General features: G+C 38.7%; 2 protein-coding genes across 2 annotated transcripts in view; one reads left to right on the top strand and one right to left on the bottom strand.

The window, feature by feature from the left end:
* The window catches only part of NBN (nibrin), a 44,750-nt gene extending 34,886 nt beyond the window's left edge, over nt 1-9,864 (bottom strand). The window contains exons 1-4 of the mRNA XM_044004410.1: nt 9,723-9,864; nt 3,943-4,076; nt 2,446-2,594; nt 1,183-1,342 (exon numbers count right to left, since the gene is read on the bottom strand). Of these exons, the coding sequence (XP_043860345.1) occupies nt 1,183-1,342; nt 2,446-2,594; nt 3,943-4,076; nt 9,723-9,759 (480 nt within the window). The 5' untranslated portion in view covers nt 9,760-9,864. The remainder of the gene's footprint in view (nt 1-1,182; nt 1,343-2,445; nt 2,595-3,942; nt 4,077-9,722) is intronic.
* A 9,937-nt stretch (nt 9,865-19,801) lies between these two features.
* Nucleotides 19,802-23,935, top strand: part of DECR1 (2,4-dienoyl-CoA reductase 1) — a 51,781-nt gene continuing 47,647 nt past the window's right edge. Inside the window, exon 1 of the mRNA XM_043975389.1 lies at nt 19,802-19,973. Coding sequence (XP_043831324.1) covers nt 19,905-19,973 — 69 coding nt within the window. The 5' untranslated portion in view covers nt 19,802-19,904. The remainder of the gene's footprint in view (nt 19,974-23,935) is intronic.

Raw genomic sequence — 23,935 nt, 5'->3', positions numbered from 1 at the left:
ATATGTAATATGTTTTGCAAATCTCGCAACACCATATAAATGCTAGCTTTATTATTATTATTACTGACTAAACGTTTTTGGACAAGGCTGTCATGGAACTTTGTTCTCCTTGACTATTTGTCAAGTATTTGTCAAGTATTTGTCACAAGGGTTTACCTTTCCTCTCATTTTTTTGGGGAGGAGAGGGGGAGGATGGGATGATGGTGGGGAGAAAAGAATGCTTGAAAACTGACCCAAAAAATTCAATTGAAAAATACTTCAATACTATGAGCAGATCAAAGAAAGTACCAGAGTTTAGTAATAAATACAGAAAAACCATAGAAAAAAAGTAATTTTCTTTTTTTTTACTAAGACATACAATGAGGTTAACACTTCTGGCTAGTGATTTTTAAAATAAAATTCCATCACAGTAATAGTGAAAAGAGCCCTTGACTTGGAATGAGAAGAAATAGGCTTGGGGCCCTTCTACATATACTATATAACCTGGAACAAGTCACATATGTCTTCTATGAGCCTTAATTCCTCATCTATAAAACAAGGGTGTTGGATTAAGCAACCTCAAAGTTCCCTTTCCAACTCAAATGGAGCACTTAAAATGGATTAACCTCCTAAGTCTACCTCAAAAAGTTATTATTACTGAGGCTAGTTTCTAATCCTATACAAATGAACACAAATAAAAACCTATTTCAAATGGAAAGTTACCTAAATATAATGGTTATAGAACTGCAAATTGTTACTCACTTTACAGAAGAAAAGGTAAAAAAAACTAATGAGTGCCACTCCTAGGCACTCTTTTATACCTAAAACATAAGCATGGGGGGATCACCCCAAAATCATGAAGGTGAACTTTTCATCCCTGCTTCAGGCTTTTCTTCCTCCTTTAAGGTCTCTTTGTTTCTGAAAAGGTGCATTTAACTTATACTATATTCTAGACAGGAATACTTGTACATTTCTATAGGTCAATGTAATTTTAATTCCTCTTTACAATCCAGAGCTTCATATAGTTTTCATTTTTAGACAATAAAGACGATGTACTCGAGCAGTAATTATTTTGACAAACTTTGAAACTCTGAAGTTATTTCAGAAAACTGCATGATAATTTTTCACATCTGAGAAATGTTGTTTGGTAACTAGAAATTTAAGCTTCACTGGATTTTTAACACCATAGTATATTCAACTTACTTTAATAGTAACTTTAACTGACACCATAACAAGGTGAGTACATTCTTCTGTCCAGTTGTTTACAACAAGTCCTCCAAGTTGTAAGACAGCTTGATTTAAAACAGTTTTTCCAGACACATCTAAACAAGAGGGACATGCAACCAATGGTTCATATTCCACTCTGTAGGGAATAAAAAATTACATAAGTTTTATAATGGGCTTAATAAAGATAAGAAAATAGACCAGTTGGAAAAGTTACCTGTTTAGTAGAGACTAAACCAGATCAGTTTCTAATCCACCATGAAACTGGTTAGTTCAAAGAAAAGCCTTTCTCTTTTCATTTCATTCAGATTAAAGAGACTCAGAGTTATTTTAAATCTCATCATGTATAAAAACAAGAAACACTATAATCAACAGCATAAAGGACCCACTTATACTTTCACCCACTCTTAAGACTTGAGAACTTGGATCAATGCAATCAATGATCAACAATGATTTCAGAGGATCAGTAAGGAAGCATGCTCCCAAGCTCCTGGCATGGAGGTACTGGAATGAGAGAGCATTGTGGGAGATATTTTTAGGGGTAGGGAAAAGGCGAGAAGGGGGGGATCATGACCAATGTAGAAATTTGTTTTCTTTGACTCTATTTTTTACATGACTTCTGGTTTTTCCAATGACAGGGAGGGGAGAGGAGATAGGAGGAAGAGAAAATAGATTTTTGTTAATGAAGAAAAATAACATTAATTTTAACAAAGAGAAACACAAAAAACAAAACATAAAACAATATAGGAAGTGACACTTCAGGATCTAAAAACGCACTGGACAAATGTGGCTCCAATATCAGTGTTGCATTATGTAGGAACCAAACGATTTCTCTTCTAATTTTCATCCTTGAATATACTATACCACCTTTAAAATTTGAGAGCTGTGACCCCTACTAATGGGCCTCACATAGGCATTTTGAAAAGTTCTCATCTTACTTTTTCTATTGGTGGAATGCAAACAACAATCCTTGTGATTTGCTTGTCCTTGCTCTCTGATTATTAGCACTGACTTTGGAGTAGACAGCCTCAGTGGTCCCTTCTAACTCTGAGATTCTCTGACTCTGATTTGTATTGTATAATTCTGTTTTGTTTTGACAAACTGGATGCATGGCCCTACCAGTTTTGAGGATAAAAAACAAAATAATCACCAGCTCAGGTTTAAAACACAACAAACAAACCACAAAACTTGGCCACAGGGAGAAAGTTTGTCCATTTAAATATCCATCTAAAAAGTACTTACCTAAATTTGCTTTCAAAGACTCCAAAGGTAACTCTGTCTCCTGTCTTTAAAGGTAGTGGAATCGCATTCTGCATTTTTTCTTCATTAATAAATGTACCATATTTAGAATTATCTTTTATTGTCAATGTAGGGATTTCAGAAGCCTGACTCTGGAAATGAACACATGCATTAATGTTTCTTGCCACTCAGAAAATACACTTTAAAATACCACTAATGTTTTAAATATATGAAGTCATAAAGACATGTTTGTATTGTCAATAGGAAAATCACTATGAAATCAAGGATTAATTTCCATGAAAAAAGTATACCAAACAAAATAGGTTGAAAACTTTGGTGAAGATGCTAAAATGATAGTCACCCTTATGATAAAACTGGATATTGTCATTGTTGCTACTTCCTGTTAGAACTGTGGTCTTTATTCAACAATTCACTTTTCCTTTGGAACATTTTGATAACTCTCCCCCAGGCAACCATCAGCCTTCCCTCAATGTGCTGTCTCTCTCCTTTAGTTAGAAGAATTTTCAGCATTCCTTGATTTTAGACACTCAGCTCTTAGTACTTTGTAATCCAAGTATGTTATCTATTCTAATCTTCCAAGTTTTTCTATACTTTCTATAACTATCTCACCTTTATCAATCACCATGGTCCCAAACACATTCCTTTGCTACAGAAGCATTTCCAACTTGACCATGTTCTGTTCTTCTCTCACCCACCCCCACCATTTAGGAGTTGAAATGTGTCTCCCTCCCCAGATACTGAACATCTCTGAATCCATTTTCTTTTTTTTTTTTTAATTTTCCCACTATACTGTGCTCTATTTTACATGGCTCTAAGATATCACTCACTCTCAGTCTATTTAAGAAAAAGGATTGGATTTTTTTTTAAGTACAAAGAAGCCAAAGCACTCCAAATCTTGACTCTTCAGTATAAATCTGCAACTGTCCACTGACTTACTCCCTATGAAGAAAAGGTACATAAATATAAAGTAATTGATGCCAAGATGGAACATAAAAAAATAAAATCCTCAAATCAGTGTGATACTAGGCTTTTGCAAAATTACAATAATTTCAGCATATGCACGCATGTTTATTTGTACAATTTTTGAAAGCTGAATGAAGATCTAGAGTAGAATATCAAAAAGAGAAGTCACTTCTAACAAGGTACAATTGTTTATTTCTGCTATCATTGAAAAAAAGAAGACCATTTTATATATATTTTTTTAATTTTTTAGGCAGGGCAATGAGGGTTAAGTGACTTGCCCAGGGTCACACAGCTAGTAAGTGTCAAGTGTCTGAGGCCGGATTTGAACTCAGGTACTCCTGAATCTAGGGCCGGTGCTTTATCCACTGTGCCACCTAGCCGCCCCAAGACCATTTTTATCTTAAAAATAATCCCCACAAAATCTTTTTTTCCAATTTCAAAACAATCATTTCTTTCCGCAAACATATAGTACAACTAACCCAACAACAATCTATGATAATAAAGGAAGAAGCATACCAGGTTGTTCATAGAATGTCTGACTCTCAACAAAGCATGATTTCTACTGATTGACTGATCATTTTCAATTAGAATTCCACAATTTTTTCTTCCAACGATGTAATCAACATCAACCAAAAGTCGATAAGGGTCTCCTAAGGAAATCATAAAGAATATTTATTTAATGAAAATTCCAAAGATTTTTCCATCTTAAAGAAATGGTTTTAAAGAAACACTTTTATTTTTGCTAGCTAAAAACTACTGAAATGTTCTACTCAAATCAAATTTGTGTTTTAAAGTATTGGGATTTTTTTGGTCTGGACCCATAGGGAATTTCAAGTAAGAAGAATGTATATTAATGCTGAGCAACAAATATATATTTTTAAATTATGCAAGTATTTTATTATTTTCCAGTTACATGTAGAGACAGTTTTCAACATTTGTTTTTATAAGATTTCTAGTTTCAAATTTTTCTCCCTCCCTCCCCAAGACAGCAAGTAATCTGATATAGGTTACATATGTACAATAACATTATACATATTTCTGCATTAGTCATGTTATAAGAGAAGAATCAGAGTTCAAAAAGGAAAAACCTCAAAAAAGAAAAACAACAGCACCAAAACCAAAAGAAATAGTATGGTTCAATCTGCATCCATATTACACAGTTTTGTTTTGTTTTTTTCTGGATTTGGAGAGCATTTTCCATCATGAGTCCTTTGGAACTATCTTGGACCATTGTATTGCTAAGAAGAATCAAGTCTATCACAATTGATCAAGACATAATATTGATGATACTGTGTACAATGTTCTTCTGGTTCTGCTCATCTCACTCATCATCAATTCATGCAAGTCCTTCCAGGTTACTCTGAAACCCGCCTGCTCATCGTTTCTTACAGCACAACAGAATTCCATTACATTCATATACCACAACTTGTTCAGCCATTCCCCAATTAATGGGCAGCCCCTCAATTTTCAATTCCTTGCCACCACAAAAAGAGCAGCTATAAATATTTTTGTACATGTGGGTCCTTTTCCCTTTTTTATGATCTCTTTGGGAAAAAGACCTAATAGTGGTATTGCTGGGTCAAAGGATATGCACAGCAGCTTTATAACCCTTTGGGCATAATTCCAAATAAGCAACAAATAATCTGCAAGAAGTTCCCTGGGTCATTGAGAGGTTAAGAAGAGGTTAATGATCAATTAAGAATTAATAGGAATAAATATTGCTAAGAAGTATTTCTTTAATCAAATACTCCAACAAATCTGTGATCTTATCAATAGGGATATTTCTTCCAATGACAAGAATCATAACCCATGCATGCCTGACACCCGACAACAATTTTCTTGGTAATTTGGACACCCTGACACAAAGAGGACATCATTGGAGTATTAGGACTGTCCAACTGTCATCCTTTACCACTCCCTCAAGTTAGTTTCCTTGATCGATAAAAATATAGAATGTTTTTTTAAAGCACTCATTATACAAAAAATGTCAATTGATAAAACTAAAATGTAGGAAGGAAAGAAGTTATTTACTCTAATTTTTTTCCCCACTTCATTCACAAGGTTCCCTTAAACAGCACTCTTAGATGACTTAAAATGATTCAATTTACAAATCATTTTCTCAAGTATGCTTCAAATATTGGCAGATTCTAGCTACTGCTAGAATTTGTCAACCAAGCATACAATTAATACAGGTAATTTTTGAAGTGAAAGTTTATACTAAATTAGTATGAGAGTTGTGAAAGTGAACATAAAAATTTTAATATTATAAATATTTTATTTTGCTCATAACAGTAACTTGGAGCCAGAAAACATAGCATGAAGAACACTTATTGATTTTGTGTGGATTAGGAAAAAACAACAACACAATTGTTTTTAGCTGATTAACCACAATCTGGTTATGACTAACATTTTCCTGTAAATACAATAAAATGGATAATAATAAACATTTATATAGTGACTTTAGTTTTGCAAAGCACTCCTTTGTTGTTCAATTGTTTTTCAGTTGTGTTTGACTTTTCATGTTCTCATTTGGGGTTTTCTTCACAAAGATATTGGAGTAGTTTGTCATTTCCTTCTCCAGCTCATTTTACATGAGGAAAACTGAGGCAAACAGAGTTAAATGACTTGCCCAGGGTCACCCAGCTAGTAAGTGTTTGCAGCTATATTTAAACTCAGGAAGGTGAATCTTCCTGACTGCAAATGTTTCAAGTGCCTTCCCAGTGATAGTATGTAATACTTATATATCTTAAGTCCAAGGATCAGCCTTGTTAGTTTGAAGAAACATTACCATACTGGAAATAGTGAATTTTTTAGCCATAGAAATTCATAAATACCAACCCACATTTAATACAGAGGTCTACTCATTTCCCACTATTTTTCAATGCTATGCTTAGTTTCTACTCCACAACCATCATACCCCCAAAACAGGTAAACTTCTGGAAGTCATTTTAGTTTCCTTATGTGTATTGTCTTCCCTAATTAGTTTGTAAGTTCCCTGAGGTCAGGGATGGTCTTCTATCCCCAGGGTTTACACTATTCCTCAAACACAATAGGAGCTCAATAAAAGCTTACTCTTAACAACTGGAGGCAAAGGGAGTGAATTTGCATATCAAATAAATCAAGGATCCTTCTTAGAGTTTTGTTTTGTTTTTGTTTATTTCAGGGCAATGAGGGTTAAGTGACTTGCCCAGGGTCACACAGCTACTAAGTGTCAAGTGTCTGAGACTGGATTTGAACTCAGGTACTCCTGAATCCAGGGCTGGTGCTTTATCCACTGCACCACCTAGCTGCCCCCCTTCTTAGAGTTTTGAAGTAATTATAATTAGTATTCCCAGCAAGGGAATGCAAGACACTGTGCTAGGCTCTGGTATTTCAAGCCTCTCTAAACTCCATTTTTCAAGGACCAACTCAAGTCACATCTCCTTCAACAAGTCTTGAATGACAACTTCACCATTTAACCACTTCCTAACACGAAAATACATACATTTCTTCCCATCCAAAAAAACTAATGGTCATGCCTTCTGGCCATCCTGGTGTCTCCCTTCCTTGGAACTGGTAGTGAAGTACTGAAGACTCAGGTTGTAGATTTTTCTTACTATATCAGCCCTCCTTGTATCTCCTTATTTTTTTTTTCTTTACATGAATTCAAATGCACAATAACAAAGACCTATCATTGTCTTAAATATTTACTGGCATGTCTGATGTTTTTGTGCAACTTTCATTCAAGTCTCCAAATGTTTAATGGGACAGGGAGATAAAAAGAAGAAATAAGGGCAGCTAGGTGGCGCAGTGGATAGAGCACCAGACCTGGATTCAGGAGGACCCGAGTTCAAATCCGACCTCAGACACTTGACACTTAGTAGCTGTGTGACCCTGGGCAAGTCACTTAACCCCAATTGCCTCACCAATAAATAAATAAATAAAAGAACAAATAAGATAAAGTCCCAGGCCTCATGGAGCTCCATTTAGTGATTCTCATGGCAGTGTGGCACTGTCTCATGGCAGACAGACACAGGACTAACCTTGGAGACAGAAGACTTGGCTTCAAGTTTCTGCAAATGTGGAAAAGCATTATAGTATCTCTATTGGCTGGGAGATTTTCCACTCTGTAAGGTGAGAGGTTCTCACAATAATTGAAATCACAGTTTCATACCACAAATTTATCATAAAAATTGTTTAAATAAACACATGAAATAACTGTCCCTTACCTCCAAATTGGCAGTGGATTTAATGAATTCCTATTAAACACTTTACAATGTTTTCTTGTAGCTGGTCTTCTGTTGCCATCTTGTGGTTAGTTGTGAAAACTGTACTATATTATTGCAATGTCCAGAAGACAGACTTGTAACTGGTATGTGTTGGTGTCCAGTATCAAGCCAGTACTTAACGTAAGTAGCAAACAAGGCATCCTACAACTAGCAGCAAGAGCTAAAAAGACCAAGGGGCTTGTAAAGGAAATTTGTCCTTAGTATTACCACCTTGAATTACGAAAATTTGGAGCATAAAAGAATTGTTGAATAAATCCTATCAACCCTTTTGCTACTTCATCACCAATATCTTTATTGAATTTACTTCATAATCAGGATGAAGTACTGTGGACTAATTAAAATTCAGATCAAAGGCACAGTGGGACAGGGAATCAGAGGAATTGGGTTCTAATCTCAAATGCTACAAATTTGGGTTATGACCTTAATTCAAGTAAATTCATCGTCAGCTATTGTTTTCTCAATTGTCAAACTAAGAAGGTAGGACTACTTTCTCAATATTATGGGCCCTGGCTTACTGGAGGTGGGATGCAGACCACCTAGAATATTTAACAAAATCAATTTGTACTTTACTTTAGTACACATGAACTATCAGGCCAATTAGCATCTAATAATTTAATTGGCTATGTGAGACCAAACTCTAGATTAAATTTTTTCATCATTTCGATGAGAACAAAGCTGTGATAGAACCTTGAGTCAGACCCTGAGATGTGCCCTCACAGTAGCTTAGTTAAATGCAAATATTATCACTGATTTGATGGAAATGAATTAACAATTAGCACTAAGTCTAAAAATATGCAATGCCGTATGAATAAAATATCCTTTTAGAGTGAGCAGGAGCTACTTTGTTACTTCTCTTTTAAACAATACTCTTTATGAATAGAAGATAGGTTGACAAGAATAACAGATGGACAGTCATTTTCTAAGTAGGTCTCCATAAAAGAATAGAAATCTTTGAAGAACAATCACAGGATGAAAAGGTAAGGATGTATTGTGATCTGCACCAGTAGAGGACCAACCCTGATGAGATCACAAATAATCCATCCCAGTACTAGAACATAAGGTTTGGACCTTAATTACACTGCTATTATGAAGCACAAAATAATGTGGACCTAGTAAAGAAGCCTACGGCACCCTTGAAGAGCCTTGGAAAACAGATTTAGAGCCGGGAGGGACCTGAGAGGCCACCGAGATGGGTTAGTGACTTGCCCCGAGTCACAAAGCTTGTAAATGTCTGAGTCGTAATTCGAACTCAAGTCTTCCTGAATCCCAAATCCAGCTTTCCATCTTTTCCACTGCACCTAAGCAACTGAACGATGATGAACTATATAGTTTTTTTCACCTCTAAAATTCATTCTATAAGACCTGCAGTACATTGAGGCGTATTCTCAATTTTCTCATCTATAAATAGGGATACTAATAGCATGTACCTCCTAGAGTTGTTGTGACCTTCAAAGGAACTAATATTTGTAAGGTGCTTTGCAAACTTTAAAGCGCTATAAAAAACCTAGCTAAAATATATTATATAATAATATATAATTAATATATAATTATATAATATAATTGTTGTTGTTCTAAGAAAAAGTCCCTGGTAAAGCTACATGCCCTGTTCGCACATCAAGCTAATCAGGGATTTCCCACAGTGGATCACGCCTCCCTCTCTCACGAGTTTGCGGGAGTTCTAAGGAAGGTTGCATTCCCGTCAACCACGCCCCTACTTACAGGGGCGGGGCTTCCGGCCGCCTGACCAATCGGCTAAGAGCAGAGGAGCAGGATCAGAGGAGAGCGACTGGGGTTTCAGGAGAAAAACTTTACCGATTTAAGGAGAGGGGAGTGATTTGAAAGATGCCTCATGACCCCACAACCCCTGCCGGTGCTCCTTCCTCCCCCTCCTCCCCACACTTCCCAATTACCACAGCAGCTTTTCTCCCCTTTTCCTGTTCTTCCCTTTGGCCGGAAAGGCAGGGCTGTGAGCCAACGTGGGGACTCCAGCTTGGGCCTGTTCAGCCGCCATACCTCCGCCGTCCTTACCTCGGGCCGGACCCGCGGTGGAGTGAAGTGTCCACATGAGCCCGGTCGAGGTCCGGGCTCGGGGAGCCGTCCTCTAGTTGAGGCGCTTTACACGCGCGAACGAGGAGGACTATCAGTGAGTGACGTTGCTTCCTGATGCCAACGGGCGCGCCCCCTGCGCATCGCTGGAACGTGCGCGTTCCCGGGAACAAGGCCCTCTACGTGTTCCGATGATTAAGCAGGGGAGAGAAGTGAAGACATTGGGAAAAGTTAGTGACTGCTCCGCCACCTGGTGGTTGGAGGAGGGAACAAAACCTACATTGCGGAACCGATTTTTTTTTTGCCTAGTGTTACTTCATAGGATTTAGAACTGGAAGGGATTTTAAAAGGACATTTTATTCCCAACCGCTTCTCAATTTACAGATTAGAATATTATAACCTATACTCCTTTGCCTCTCCACTAACAAGCAGTTTAGCACAGTGCCTGGCACATAGTAGGCACTTAATAAATATTTATTGAATTGAATGGAAGCTACTGGACCAAGATCCCATCCTGTGAAGTTCAATTCAATTAAGCAATTGAATTATATGCCTACTATACCTCAAGCTTTATGCTAAATACTAGCAAATACAAAGATAATAAATAGCCTATGCCTCCTAGGAGCTCTCAACATAAGTTGCTTTACTTTGTTTTTCTTGTGGAGGGAAAAAAAATCAGCAATGTATCCCTAAGTAGGAAGGAAGACAGGACTGATGCTTCAAAATAGAACAAAATCTTTTACAAACACGTTGACGTGCTGAGTACTATATATGTTCAGATTTTAAAAATTCGTTTTCACTAATTTATGTTGGATTATGATGTTTCTTAATCTGTAAAGTGAGGGGATTGGAGTAGGTGGCTTCTCAGTACACTTCCTGCTATAGATCTGTGGTCCTATGATGAATTACTCCAAAAAAGAGTTTTATTGTTGCTAGCTTTCCTTTTTAGATTGGGATAAATCCTGGATGAGTGATCTGTGTGACCAACAATAGTGCAAGATACAATGCCAGAGTTGAGATGAAAATTGAAATTGTTGTTTCTGTTGCTTAGCAACTGTGAAGCCCTGCTGCTGAGGCCAAAGAAGCTGAAAAGAAGAAGCTTGAAAGATCATGCACTATGACCAGATGGGATTTATACCGGGAATGCAGGGTTAGTTCAATAGGAAAACTATAAGCATAGTTGACTATATCAATAACAAAAACAACAAAAATTGTATCACTATCGATAGATGCAGAAAAAGCTTTTGACAAAATACAACACCCATTTCTATTAAAAAGACCAGAAAGTATAGGAATAAATGGAGTCTTTCTTAAAATAAGTACTATATGTCTAAAAAAAAAGAGCAAACATTATCTCTAATGGGGATAAAATTATAAGATCATGTCCTAATAATAAGATCAGGAGTGAAGCAAGGATGTCCGTTATCACCACTATTATTTGATATTATACTAGACATGCTAGCTATAGTAATAAGACAAAAATAATTTGAAGCAATAAAAACAGGCAATGAGGTAATAGAACTATCACTCTTTGCAGAGGATATGATGGTATATTTAGAGAACCCTAGTTTTTCGCCCCCCCCATTTTATTTTCCTTATTAGAATGTAGATTCTTTGAGAGTAAGCACCATCTTGTTTTCTCTTGTATGTTCATCCTCAACTCTTGGACCTGGCACTTGGTAAATACTTAATGAATTCCTTATCTTTCTATTTTCCCCCAACTTCCCTTCCCAATGCTTGTGTATCCACAGATATTACTATACTCACATGTTTATAGTAAAATGAATTTTGCCTCAGTTATGAAGAGGCCAGGGATTAAGTAAAGTTAGATAAATGTAAAGTTAGGTGGATGGCCCAGTCTCTCCAAGAATGTTAGGAATTTCCTAACTACAGTCTCCTATCAATTGTGACTGAATTCTTACACTTGTCCCTTCTCAGCTCTGCTTCTGTTTCTCTCGACTTGGCCACCTTGCCTCCAGATAGTATCTTCTCCCATCTCTCCAGCTTTTCAGTTCCATTTATGGGCTGTCCTCCCCTATTAGAAATTAAATTCCATTAGGGTAGAGATTAGCTTTTTTGCTAGTATTTGTGTGACCATTGCTTGGGGCAGTAGGTGGTGCAGTGATTAGAGCACTGGCCCAGAAGTTGCTGGGACCTGAATTCAAATCCTTTCTCACATACTAGCTGTGTCTAAAAGGATACTCTAAAGTCAAAGAGTTGGGAAGGAAGCTGAGTTTAGGAGCCTTTATATTGCCCCCCTAGGCTTAAAATGAGTTAATCACTGTCAGATCAGTCCCTGTTAATCAGATACTATGTTAAACTGGAGATATAATCATAAAGGAGAAAGTCTCTGCCCCACAGTTTACAATCTCCTGGGGGAAGAAAACACTCAAGTGGGAATGTTTTTGTGGGAATGTTTTTTTCTGTGTCCAGCTACAAATGAATGCAACCAGGTGGGAAATGAAGGGTTAGCTGGCCTGGGGGCCCTCTTTAAATGCAGGATCTGGGAAGAGCTCATCACTCCCATTCTCCAATCAGAGTGGCAGAGGATATTGATGAGGTGTGAGTACCAAGGTTGATTCAGTCTTGCAGGAAGATGAGGTTTTTTATGAAGTAACAAATTAATACACTTACATAACACCTATATGTTATTTATGCAATGTCTCATTAGAAGTTAACTATCTCTACCCTAGATCATTTATATTGTTTTAATTAATTTTTTCTTCAAATGAAGATCCATGTTCTCTTCCACCCACCTCTTCCCTCCCATCTTGGAGAAAACAAGAAAAACAAAGCCCCTAATACAAACATATATAGTCCAGCAATACAAATCCTTGCATAGGCGAAGTCCAGAAAAGTTATATCTTTTTGAATGCATGTCTTTCTTAATTGTGAGGTTTGGTATTTTGGGTTTTTTTCTGCTACCATATATTTTTATACCTTGCTGGTATAGCCAATCAGAATAAACCAAGCATTTCCTTTGATTTTTGTTGCTCTTCTGTATAAAAGAAAACTAGAAAAAAACAAATTTTAGTTGGTACTCAAATATCATTTCTGTGCAACTTGTATTGCAAGTTAAACATCTGTTGACCAACTACTGTCTCAGTTTTTCTCTCAGGTAGCATACTGTCTTTTGGACAGCTTTCTGAGCTATATAGGCTTCTAATGTTAATAGATATGAGTTAAGTATAATGCCTGGAGAAAATTGGCATAGGCCTGTCATAAGCCTGAGCAAAGAACAAAAATCGCCATAACTGATATTGTGATGGTAATTTAAAGTTTGCAAATAGCTTTACACAGATTATTTCATTTAAGCCTTAACCACCCCCTTGGGGTAAGTATCATAGGTAATATTATCCCCAATTCACCTTCCATAAAATGGCCAAAGTGATGATTCCAAGCATAGTTTTGACCATATCTCTCTCCTTATCAAAATGTTCCCATCTAGTGTTTATGAGAAAATAAAAACTCCCGTCTGGCTTTTAAATCCCTTCACAACCAGGCTCCCTTATCAATTCTGGATTACTGGATATTACTCTCCTTCACACTCCACAATTCAGCCAACTAGGCCTATTTGCTGTTTCTTTTACAGGACAATCTATCTCCTGTTTCTATATCTGCACAGGTTATCACTCTTCCCTGTGTGGCCCTCTCCCACCCTTTCACCCCATTCCATCCGTGCTTGGAAATCACTTGCTTCTCAGCTCTGCCTCATGGAATCCTTGGATTTCTTTAATGCTCATGAGCCACCTTCTACAGGAAAGCTATCCTGATCCACCCAGTTGTTAGTACTCTTCCACCAGAAATTATTTGTATCCATTTTGTATTTAATGTGCTGTGTGTATATTGTTTTACACCAATAGATGTAAGCTCCTTGAAGGGCAGGCTTTTTTTTTGGGGGGGGGTTGTCTTTGTATCCCAAAAACCCAGCGTGATGCCTGGCACATAGTAAATGTTCCCTAATGCTTGTTGAATGAATGGTTGCTTAAAGTAATGAATGAATGAATATCAGAATGTGGATTTGAATCCAAATTTTCCTGATTGAGGGGGACAAAGGAGCAGTGGCCAAGGTTAGAGAATGTGTTATCTTCAGGTATCACTGACTTCAAGTCCAATAAGTCCACTAAGTCACAGAGAGTTAATGCTATCTCCTTACCTCCATCTTCTGGATTTTTTGGCTTCCCTCAAAATTCAGCTGAAATCTCACTTCCTGCAACAGGCCTTTAAAAATCGCCCTTCATGCTAGTATCTTCGTTATGACATTAGCTCCAATTTACCCTGTATATTTCTTTTACTTACACAGTTGAAGGACACTTGAAGAAATTCAGTCGGATAATTCTCAATTTAGCAAAACTTTGTTAAGCACTCACTACATGAAAGACCCTGAGAATACAAAGACAAAATCGTGTTAAGAGATGTAGTAGTAAGCTGATGTGGAAAGGAGTATTTTTTTTTTACATCACAAGAATTTCTTCCAGTAAACCCTCCCCCTGACCCTTCATAGAGCATCATATCATATCATATCATATCATATCATATCATATCATATCATATCATATCATATCATATCATATCATATCATATCTGTAGATAGAGATATGGATATATGCATACACACACACACACATATATATTTTTTAAAGAAAAAAAACCTCTGGATTTAGCAAACATTAAATTACCAAGGTAATTTACTACCGTGTACATAATCTACTCCACTGATTCACCAGTCTGTTTCTTAGCAGTATCAGATTGTTTTCACAATTACTTGCCTCATAATACAGTTTGAAATCTGGAAATTGATTACAGGTTGCCCTCCCTGCCCCCTTTTTTCATTGATTCCCTTGACATTCTGGACCTCTTGTTTTTCCAGATTAATTTTGTTATTATTTATCCTAGCCTTTTCTTTGGAAATTCACTTTCCCTTGATTGACATTAAGATTCTAATAAGTAAATTGTGGAGGGATTGGGAATTAAACAGCCTTTTGAAGTCCCTTCTAGTTCTCAATCCTATGAAATGATAGTGGGCAAAAAAGTCTCAAAGTCTAGGCTAACAAGTGGGACATGACCTTTTCTTGGGACTTTTGTCAACCTGGGTCTTTTGTTCTGAGATGCCTTAGAACCAAAGACTCCTCAGTATCTCCCTTCTTTGCCATAGTACCATTCTCCTTTTTTCCCCTTAGATGTTGCTGGAATACCAAAAGTTAGTAACTGGGCATACTCTTGGACCTAGCAATACCACTAAGCATATATCCCAAAGTACCTCCTGGACCCTCCATTTTGTAAAGTTCCCCAGTCCAATCTGCCCTCATACCCCTCCCTTTCCTTTTCCTGACTTTTTGGACTTTGACATCAGGGATCTGCTGCTGTCTCATCCTGGCACTTTCCTTAATACCTGGGCTTCCTTAGCCTGAAACATTGCCTTCATTGAACATTGGAACAAGCCTTCAGCATGGCCCTATTTTTTACTTTCTGGACTTCAAAATCATACCCCTGCCCTGGATACAGTCAATCTAACCTTCCCCCTTTCCCCACCTCTCTTTTCATCGTGCTCTCTCTGTCTCTCTCTATTGCTTCTCTCTCTCCTTTCTCTCTTTTCTTCCACCATTAAAATGTAAGTTCCTCTGGTATAGGGATTGTGTTTTACTTGAATTTGTATCCCCAGCACTTAGCACAGTGATTGGCACACTGTAAGTACTTAATAAGTCCTTCCTTCTGACATGGAGCTTAGGATAAATCAGAAGTTTCTCTTGTGAGAAGAAAAAAGAAAGATGACCAGATAACAGGACATATATTGGGGAATCAAGGGATTATTAAAGTTTAGATTGATTGACCAACTAGATATCAGAACAGACATACCTAAGAAGTAAGGGGAGATTAAATTCTATAGCAGGAAAGTCAGGTGTGGCTACTACCTGACAGGAACTAGGAGACAGATATAACCCCAAAGGTCAGGACCATCAATTTAAAAAAATCCCCCTTGATTCTCAGGAATATGATAAGCATCCACAATTCCCCCACCCCGCCCCAAAAGGAAACTTTCCACTTTTCAAGTGGACATCCCATCTATCCTCTGTGAAAGCTTTTGCCTTCCCTCTATTAGAGGAGGAGAATGTTTCTAAGCCCTCCTACCCAAGGGGTGAAGCTTTGACTTCCCACTCTGTCACTTTCCTAGTGCCAAATAAAAGACCACTTTAATTCTAATTGGTCTGTGTACTAGAGTATAATTCTTTTTTTGGGGGGTGGGGGAGGCAATTGAGGTTAAATGACTTGCCCAGGGTCACACAGTAAGTGTCAAGTGTCTGAGGCTGGATTTGAACTCAGGTCCTCCTGAATCCAGGGCTGGTTCTTTATCCACTGCTCCACCTAGCTGCCCCTGAGAGTGTAATTCTTTATTGAGGAATACCTAAGAACCACCACAACCCCTCTCCTCCACACTGTGAAGGATTTTGAAACAATGATTTTCAGAGTACTGACAATGGATCATGTCAATCACATTCTGCCTGAGAAGAAATGAACCTAAATGCAGAGGGAGAGATGCATTTGGACACATGGCTATTGTGGATTTTTTCCCCAGCACTTGAACACTGGGAAAGATAGGTTTTGTTTTAAAAAGCAATGTGCTAAGTAGAATGCCATGCTTGTTCCAGCCTCTGGAAAGGACCCTTATAAAGGACCCTTCCTTTGGTTCTAAGGAAGTTTAGGATGTGATCCAGTCTCTCATGAGGGCTTTGTGAGAGGTGTACAGACCCTATTCTTACTTGTTTCTGACTTTTATTCAATCAAGAAATGTTCTAAGCTGACAAAGGTAATGTTTTTTTTTAAAGTGGTTAGGATAAACAATGAAGCCCCACCTTTACATCTCATACAATTAACTTCAGCAAAGAAGATCTATTGGAAAAAGTGAAAGGTATGTGATGTTTCTTCATATGCACATGGTTGTAAATATTGGGTTTACTTGGCAAGCTACAGCAGTACTGTAATTACTTAAAATCAAAATGCAGTTATTTAGGTTTAAAGTTAAACTCCATTTCAATAAGTAAAATTGCTGGACAATAAATTAAACTTATATCACTTCTGTACCTAGATTTGAACTCCAGATATGACTCTGAGCTTTAAGGTCCTCATGTATAAAATGAAGAGATTGAACTAGAATGACCTCTAAGCCTTTTAAAACTCTAAATCTTTGATCCTAATTGTATTGTCTCTACAACCATAGTGTGATATTAAGAAGCTTTTTATCACCATCTCTAGTTTGCTAATGGTCATTGTATGTTTTTTAGTATTTAAAATATTTAATACACATTAACTGAAGACAGGTTTCCTTATGAGTCAATTGTCCTTACAATTTTTGCAGACACTATATTGTGTATCCAAAGCAGCTTTATGCCCTAGAACCTGTTAATTAAGCCCTAATTATGCCAGGATCACTACCTTGAGAAATATTGGGGAAGTAGGAGTAAATAACCTCCACTAAAGTTGTTACCCATGCCTCCTGTGTGTAAAGCAACCCTGGGTTCTGGGGTCATAGCAGCCCTAGCACAAAATCTGGAATGTCCTTATAACCAAATTAGAAAGGTTTAGAAAAAAAAGGCTGGATAATAAGTAGAATATGTCTACCATCTAAGGATATAGCTGAGGAAAGGCAGCCTGTTTAGTGGAGAGAAAGATGAGCTTGAAGCTAAGAAGGATAGCTTGAAGTCCCACCTCTCATCTATCCTAGCTTTTTAATCCTAGACAAGTCACCTAACCTATTGGCTTTCCAGGCAATTCCCTACAATTTTTAAGTTGCAGAGAAGTTGAAAAACCTGTAATGGTATCAGCAGAATTCCAGATCCAGTCTTTATCCCCTTTTTGATGCATTATTTTGAGGTTACTGCTGCATTTATATTTACCTCATTGAGAGACAAGTAGTTTGGATCACTTAATAAAAAGTGGTAGCCAATCAATCAGGAAACATTAAGTACCTACAATATGCTAGGCATTGTGTTAAGTGTTGAGTATATAAAAAGAGGCAAAAGACAGCTCCTGCCCTCAAGGGACTCACTGGATTTAATGGAGGAGACAAGCAAACATACAAAATATACTGAATAGGAAATAATTAAGAGAAGGAAGGCACTAGAATAATGAAGGTTTGGAATGGCTTCCTGTAGAAGATAGGTTGTTAGTTGGGACTTAAAAGAAATCCAGGGAAAGCAGCAGGCAGATGAGGAGGGAGAGCATTCCAGACATGGGAGACAGCCAGAGAAAGTGCCTAGAGCAGAGAGATGGAGTATTTTGTTCCAGAAACAGCCAGGAGACCAGTGTCACTGGAACAAAGTATTTCCTGGGGAGTAAGCTGTAAGAAGACTGAATAGAAGGGTTATGAAGGGCTTTGAATGTCAAACAGAGGATTTTGTCTGATCTTGGAGGCAATTGAGAACAACTGAAGTTGTTACTTGTGCTTTAGTTCTTTTCTTTTGGGGGGGGGCAATGAGGGTTAAGTGACTTGCCTAGGGTCACACAGCTAGTAATTGTCAAGTGTCTGAAGCTGGATTTGAACTCAGGTCCTCCTGAATCCAGGACTAGTGCCACCTAGCTGCCCCTGTGCTTTAGTTCTTAAAAGCAAAAGCAGGGGCAGCTAGATGGCGCAGTGGATAAAGCACTGGCCCTGGATTCAGGAGTACCTGAGTTCAAATCCAGCTTCAGACACTTAACACTTACTAGCTGTGTGACCCTGGGCAAGTCACTTAACCCCAATTGCCTCACCAAAAACAAAAAAACAAAAAACAAAAAACAAAAAAAAAAGCAAAAGCAAAGCCAGAATTTGTTATAAACCAGCCATTCATTTTAGTGGTAGTGGCCTGGGTCTTCTATGAGATGCCAACAAAATACTCTACAAATCGGGGACTTCTACAAAGTATAACTGAAATACCACTTTTGATGCCTTTGCTGATCTCTCCACTTATTTCCATGTTTTCCCTCCTAATTCTTGTGGACATGTCTCCCTGGAAGCTCCCTGAGAACAGGCACTGTTTAGTTTGTATCCTTAATAAATGTTTATTATTGTTGTTGTTTGTCCTTCATTCTCGACATGGGGGTGATGTCATGACTTGTACTGAATTGGATGTGAGGGAGGACTGTGCAAAGTCACCAACCTCACTCTCCTTCAGAGCCATTTGGGTCCAGTGGCAAGATATCTCTATCTCTGTCTCTATCTCTTTCATCTATATCTATATATCTCAGGACAACTGGAGATAGCCCTGGATGGTTTTTTGTTTTGTTTTGTTTTGGTTTTTTTAGTGAGGCAATTGGGGTTAAGTGACTTGCCCAGGGTCACACAGCTAGTAAGTGTTAAGTGTTTGAGACCGGATTTGAACTCAGATACCCCTGACTCCAGGGCTGGTGCTCTATCCACTGCACCATCTAGTTGCCCCCTGGATGGTTTTTTAAAAAAATTAGGCAGTTGGTTTAAATGACTTGCCCAGGGTCACACAACTAGTAAGCGTCTGAGATGAGATTTGAACTCACCACCTAGCTGACCCTAAATGTTTATTAAACTGAAAGACAACTGGAGACTTGGTAGGTTTTCTTCCATGTTAACGCTTTGTTATATAGTGACATGTAGTGAGAAAAGTTCTGGAGTTAGAGGATCCTGATTGGGCAAGTCCCTTCATCCCTAGGAGACTTTTCATCCTCATCCCTTGATGTAAAGGTTGAGCTGACTAGTTGAGGTCAGGTCTCTTCCAGCACTAAAATCTATAACACTTAACTTTCTCAGCAATGTGTACTGACGGTTGCTTATGAGATACAACAAAAGAACAAAGCAATTCACAGGGGAGCATGGTCTGTTCACCTTTAGGTATTCGTTTTATTGGGCAAACCTTAGGCAAGAGGGGCTAGGCCAGAAACGTGCCTCCCAGTCCTCCCGTTCCTCGGGGGCACGACCTGTTTGTAAAGTAAGGGAAAAAATAAAGCGCTGGAAAGAAACGGGTTAAGCTGCGGTCCGAAAGCGGTCCAGAAGATCTAGAACAAAGTTGATCAGGGCCCAGGGCAGTGACGCTCGGGTAGGGTCGGGCCCCGCCTCCGCCTCTCCCCTTTAACCCGCATCCGGCTCTCCCCAACCCTAGGCCCGCGTCTCCCTCGCCCCCACGCCCGTGGTCCCGGGTCAACTTCTGTAGCGCTGAGATGGCATTGTCCTCCGGGCGTTTCTTCGCGCCTTGGACCCTGCGGGCTTTCGGCTTCCCTCCCCAACGGGTAAGGCTGGCCTACTTCGCCCCCCGCCCCCGCAGCGCCGGGACCAGAGGCGGGGCCGGACTGGCGTCGCAGCTCCTCTCCGCCGCAGCTCGGGGCGAGTTCAGCTGGGCATGAGCAGCGGGGCCGGGCTGGCGAGCGGGGGGAGGGGGGGGAAACGCGACCATTTCCCTGATCTTGAACTTGAACCTGTGCCCTCTCCCCCCCCCTCCGTGTTTTGTGTATTATCCGAAAAAGGAGAGACCTTTGTTGAACCTTGTATGTAGTGAAAGTGCCTCTTTCCCAAATCTCTCCAACTCTTCCCGCAATACTCTCCCCGACTTCATTCTGCGGGCCCCCCACCCCCCATTCCAAAGTTGCTAAGAACTCGGAAAAAACGCGGCGGGAACAAGCTCACCCACGGCTCTGCCGTACCTGTGGGGAATTGGGGCTACTGCCCTAAGTGTGAAGTAAAGAATAAGCATTTATTGAGTGTTTACTGTGTGTGAAGGGCATAGCAGCATAATAATTCATCCATTTTGGCGATTTAAGTTTACAAAGTACTTTCTTAAACACACACACACACACACACACACACACACACACACACACACACACACAAATTACTCCTGTGAGGTAGGTTGTATAATTCTGAGATGAAACTGCTTTCCCATAGTCAGTGTGTGAGTGTATTTATTCCCTTGGAAAAGTAAAGTTTTGACCTGGGGCATTAAGGTAGTAACTGGTATCTTAGGCTTTCTGACTTATTGGTCCAGTAGGTTGTACTATAAACTGCTTTATTAGAATTTATTAGAATTTAAGCTCCTTGGGGACATGGGCTATCTTGCTTGCTTGTATTTGTATATGCAGCACTTGGCATAATGCCTGGCACATAGTAAGTGTTTAATAAATGTTCTGTCTCTTTTCCTACCCACCCCTCTCACCTCTCCACTACTGGTTGGAGAGTTTGGTATTTTTATTTTCTTAAATAAGATGGATTTTATTTTTTGAACAATATTTATTCCTGTGTATAGAATATGTTTATTGTTGTTTCCTTCCTATAAAGACAAAGTTTTGGGAATACAAAGAATTAAGATGATTTGTTTAGTTCACAGGTAAAGGACAAAAATTATTAGCTCAGTATAGTAGAAAAAAAGTAGTGAAACACACACCTGTTTAATCATAGGCAAGTCACTTTAATCTTTCTTAACCTCAGTTTCCCAATCTGCTTCATGGGCATATTAATTTTTATGGGTTCATAGTTATAGAACTCTAAGGGACCTCAGAGACCATCTAGTCAAACTTGTTCATTTTACCTTTGATGAGGACTGAGGCCCAGGAAGTTTAATTGAATTGCCCAAGGTCATACCAATAGTAAGCATCACAGTGAGATTTAAACCTAGGAGCTCTGGTTCCAGAACCATTGTGCTTTCCACTGTATCATTCTGCTTCCCTACTTATGATTTACAAAGTGCTTTACACACATTTTCTCATTTTAGCCTCACAATAACACTGAGAGGTAGTTGCTGTTATCCCAGATTTATACAATATGAAACTGAGTCTGGTTAAAGGGATCTAATGATTTTCTTAAGGTCACAAAGCTAGAGGCATGATATAGAACAAGGATCAAGGTTTTCCAGTGAGTGTCTTGTGCCCTCTGACTACACTACTAACTCAGTACAGTTGTAGGAAGTACATACTCAGAGGAGGTTAGTTTCTGAAGTTAGCATGTAAATTGAAAAATCCTTGTCTGGTTAAAAATGACCCTCTTTCTGCAGTACTTTATCAAGGTGAACAGCCTCTGGCAAGTTAGAACAATGTAGATGAGGGTAACTGGCAAGCAGGATCCATAACTTTGGGATAGGGATTGGCTCTACTGACTCAGGCCCAAACCTGGGAGGTATGTAGCTATTGCCCCTTTCCCTAGTGGGAGAGGATTCAGATGTTAGAAGAGGGAAGGCAGGTTTATATTTCCTATTTCTGGCTTCCTCATGCCCTTGGGTTTATTGATCAAAATGCAGGGAAGTTGTATCCTAAGTATGCAATGCAGGTTCAATTCAATTCAATTGAGTAAACATTTATTAACCACCTACTATGTTCCAGGCATCATCATTTTAGGAAGGTTTTTTTAACCTGAGGCCTGTGAACTTGTTTTTAAAAAAAATTTTGATAGCTACATTTCAGTATGGGCTATCCTTTTAATCATACATATTTTATTTTGTGCATTTAAAAACATTAATCTGAGGTCTATAAATGTCACCTGTCAAAGGGGTCCATGATACACACAAAAAAGTTAAGAATCCTGTAAAAGTTCCTTCTAGTCCTGGCATTTTGGGACTTTGAGCTGGGATGCTTCCCAGCATAAAATGGTGTTGGAGGGAAAAAGTCCAGCCAATCTATTATAAACTCTGGGTAGACTAGGTACCATTTAGGAAGCTTATGTCTTTTAGGAAAAGGTATGCTTTCAATAGGAAGTTTTTGTACTTGTTTAGAATTGAAGTGAGAGTGGGTATATGAAAGGGATGGTGCTTTATTTGGTTTTAGAGTGGGACAGGGCCTCAATTTAATTTAGCAAATATTTATGGAGTGTATCCTCTGTGCAGGGAACTGTGCTAGACACTAGCTCTTAACATATAATAGGTTAGGGTAGGCTTTCTTAGATAAAAAACAAAAACAAAAACAAAAACAAAACCCATTGTCATATGTAAGGTGGGAGGTTGTTCCAGGGAACATCATGCTTTTGTGGGCAAATACAAGTTGTTACAATTAAAAATCTGATCTGAGTACTGTTGTTACCAAGGAAAAAGAGAAATGTTTTTGTGAAATGCAATTTTATATCATTCTGTTGACCACTAGGCCTTATTGTTCACCTACATAAATTATTAAAGTCATCAAAAACCACAAAAATAACAAAAAAGGGGATCTAGATTTTTTAAAAGTGAAGAAAAAGAAATAACATAATTTTAGGAAATTAATTTGGAACTTGATGATGTCTACTTCTGTTCTTTGAAGTTCTTTCATTGGTTATATGTAAAGTCCCTGCTCATAAGCAGCCATGTGCCTCTCTTTTGTTTTCTCTGATAACTCATATTCAAGGTCTTCAGAAGCAGCAGTGTTCCAAGTCTCCTTTCCTTACAGAAACACTAGTCAGCTGTTATTATGAATAGATGGATTTTTGATTCACAGGGGAGGTGGTGGTACTGGTGGTGGTGGTGGTGGTTGTCAGGGAACTTTGAAGTTTGCCAAGGGCAATACAACCTTCTCTCCTCCTACTATTCATCTCTAGTTCCAACTGTTACTGCTGGGGAAGCTCTATCCAAATCAAGGAAGCATATTCTAGGAAGGGAATATTTGTTGGTCATGTGGTCAAGGTAAAAGATGGCAAGTGGATAGCTAGAGGACTCCATTGGTACACTGGCAATGTCAAGAAAAACTGAGTAAGGCCTCCATCAGGATGGGTATGATGAACTTACTGTAGAGCATTGCTAAGAATCACACAGGATGGTCAGGCATGGATGAGTTCTAAGCAGCATCTTTGGAAAGCAACATTTGAGTGTGAGACACCTGAATCTTAAGTGATCTCTGGTGGCATGGCCCTTTATAAAATAGAAAATAACTCTTCAAGGAGGGCTATTGGTGGTTGGAGGGATCAGGCAGGTCCTCATGTAGGGAGTGGCACCTGAGCTGAACCCTGTAGGATACTCAGCTTTCCAAGAGGGAGAAGTTAGGAGGGGTTGAATGACTAATACTAAACTGAAAAGGTGTTGAGTAAGGGTCTGTCAGCTAACTCTGTGTGTGTGTGTGTGTGTGTGTGTGTGTGTTTTGAATAAGTACCAGCTGAGGTGCTTTTGGGGAATCTCATCAGCAGAAGGTTGTTCACAAAGAACCACAACTCCCAAAGCCTACTGAGGTGTGGAGGGGTTGCAATTTGCTTTGTTAGGAGTCATTCCCACACTGAAGAAAATCACAGCTCCTTAAAGTTGAAG

The sequence above is a fragment of the Dromiciops gliroides genome, chromosome 1 (genome assembly GCF_019393635.1).
Source record: "Dromiciops gliroides isolate mDroGli1 chromosome 1, mDroGli1.pri, whole genome shotgun sequence".
NCBI classification, from domain to species: Eukaryota; Metazoa; Chordata; class Mammalia; order Microbiotheria; family Microbiotheriidae; genus Dromiciops; species Dromiciops gliroides.
The sequence above is the reverse complement of the archived record's forward strand: the minus strand, read 5'-3'. Positions and strand labels throughout refer to the sequence as shown.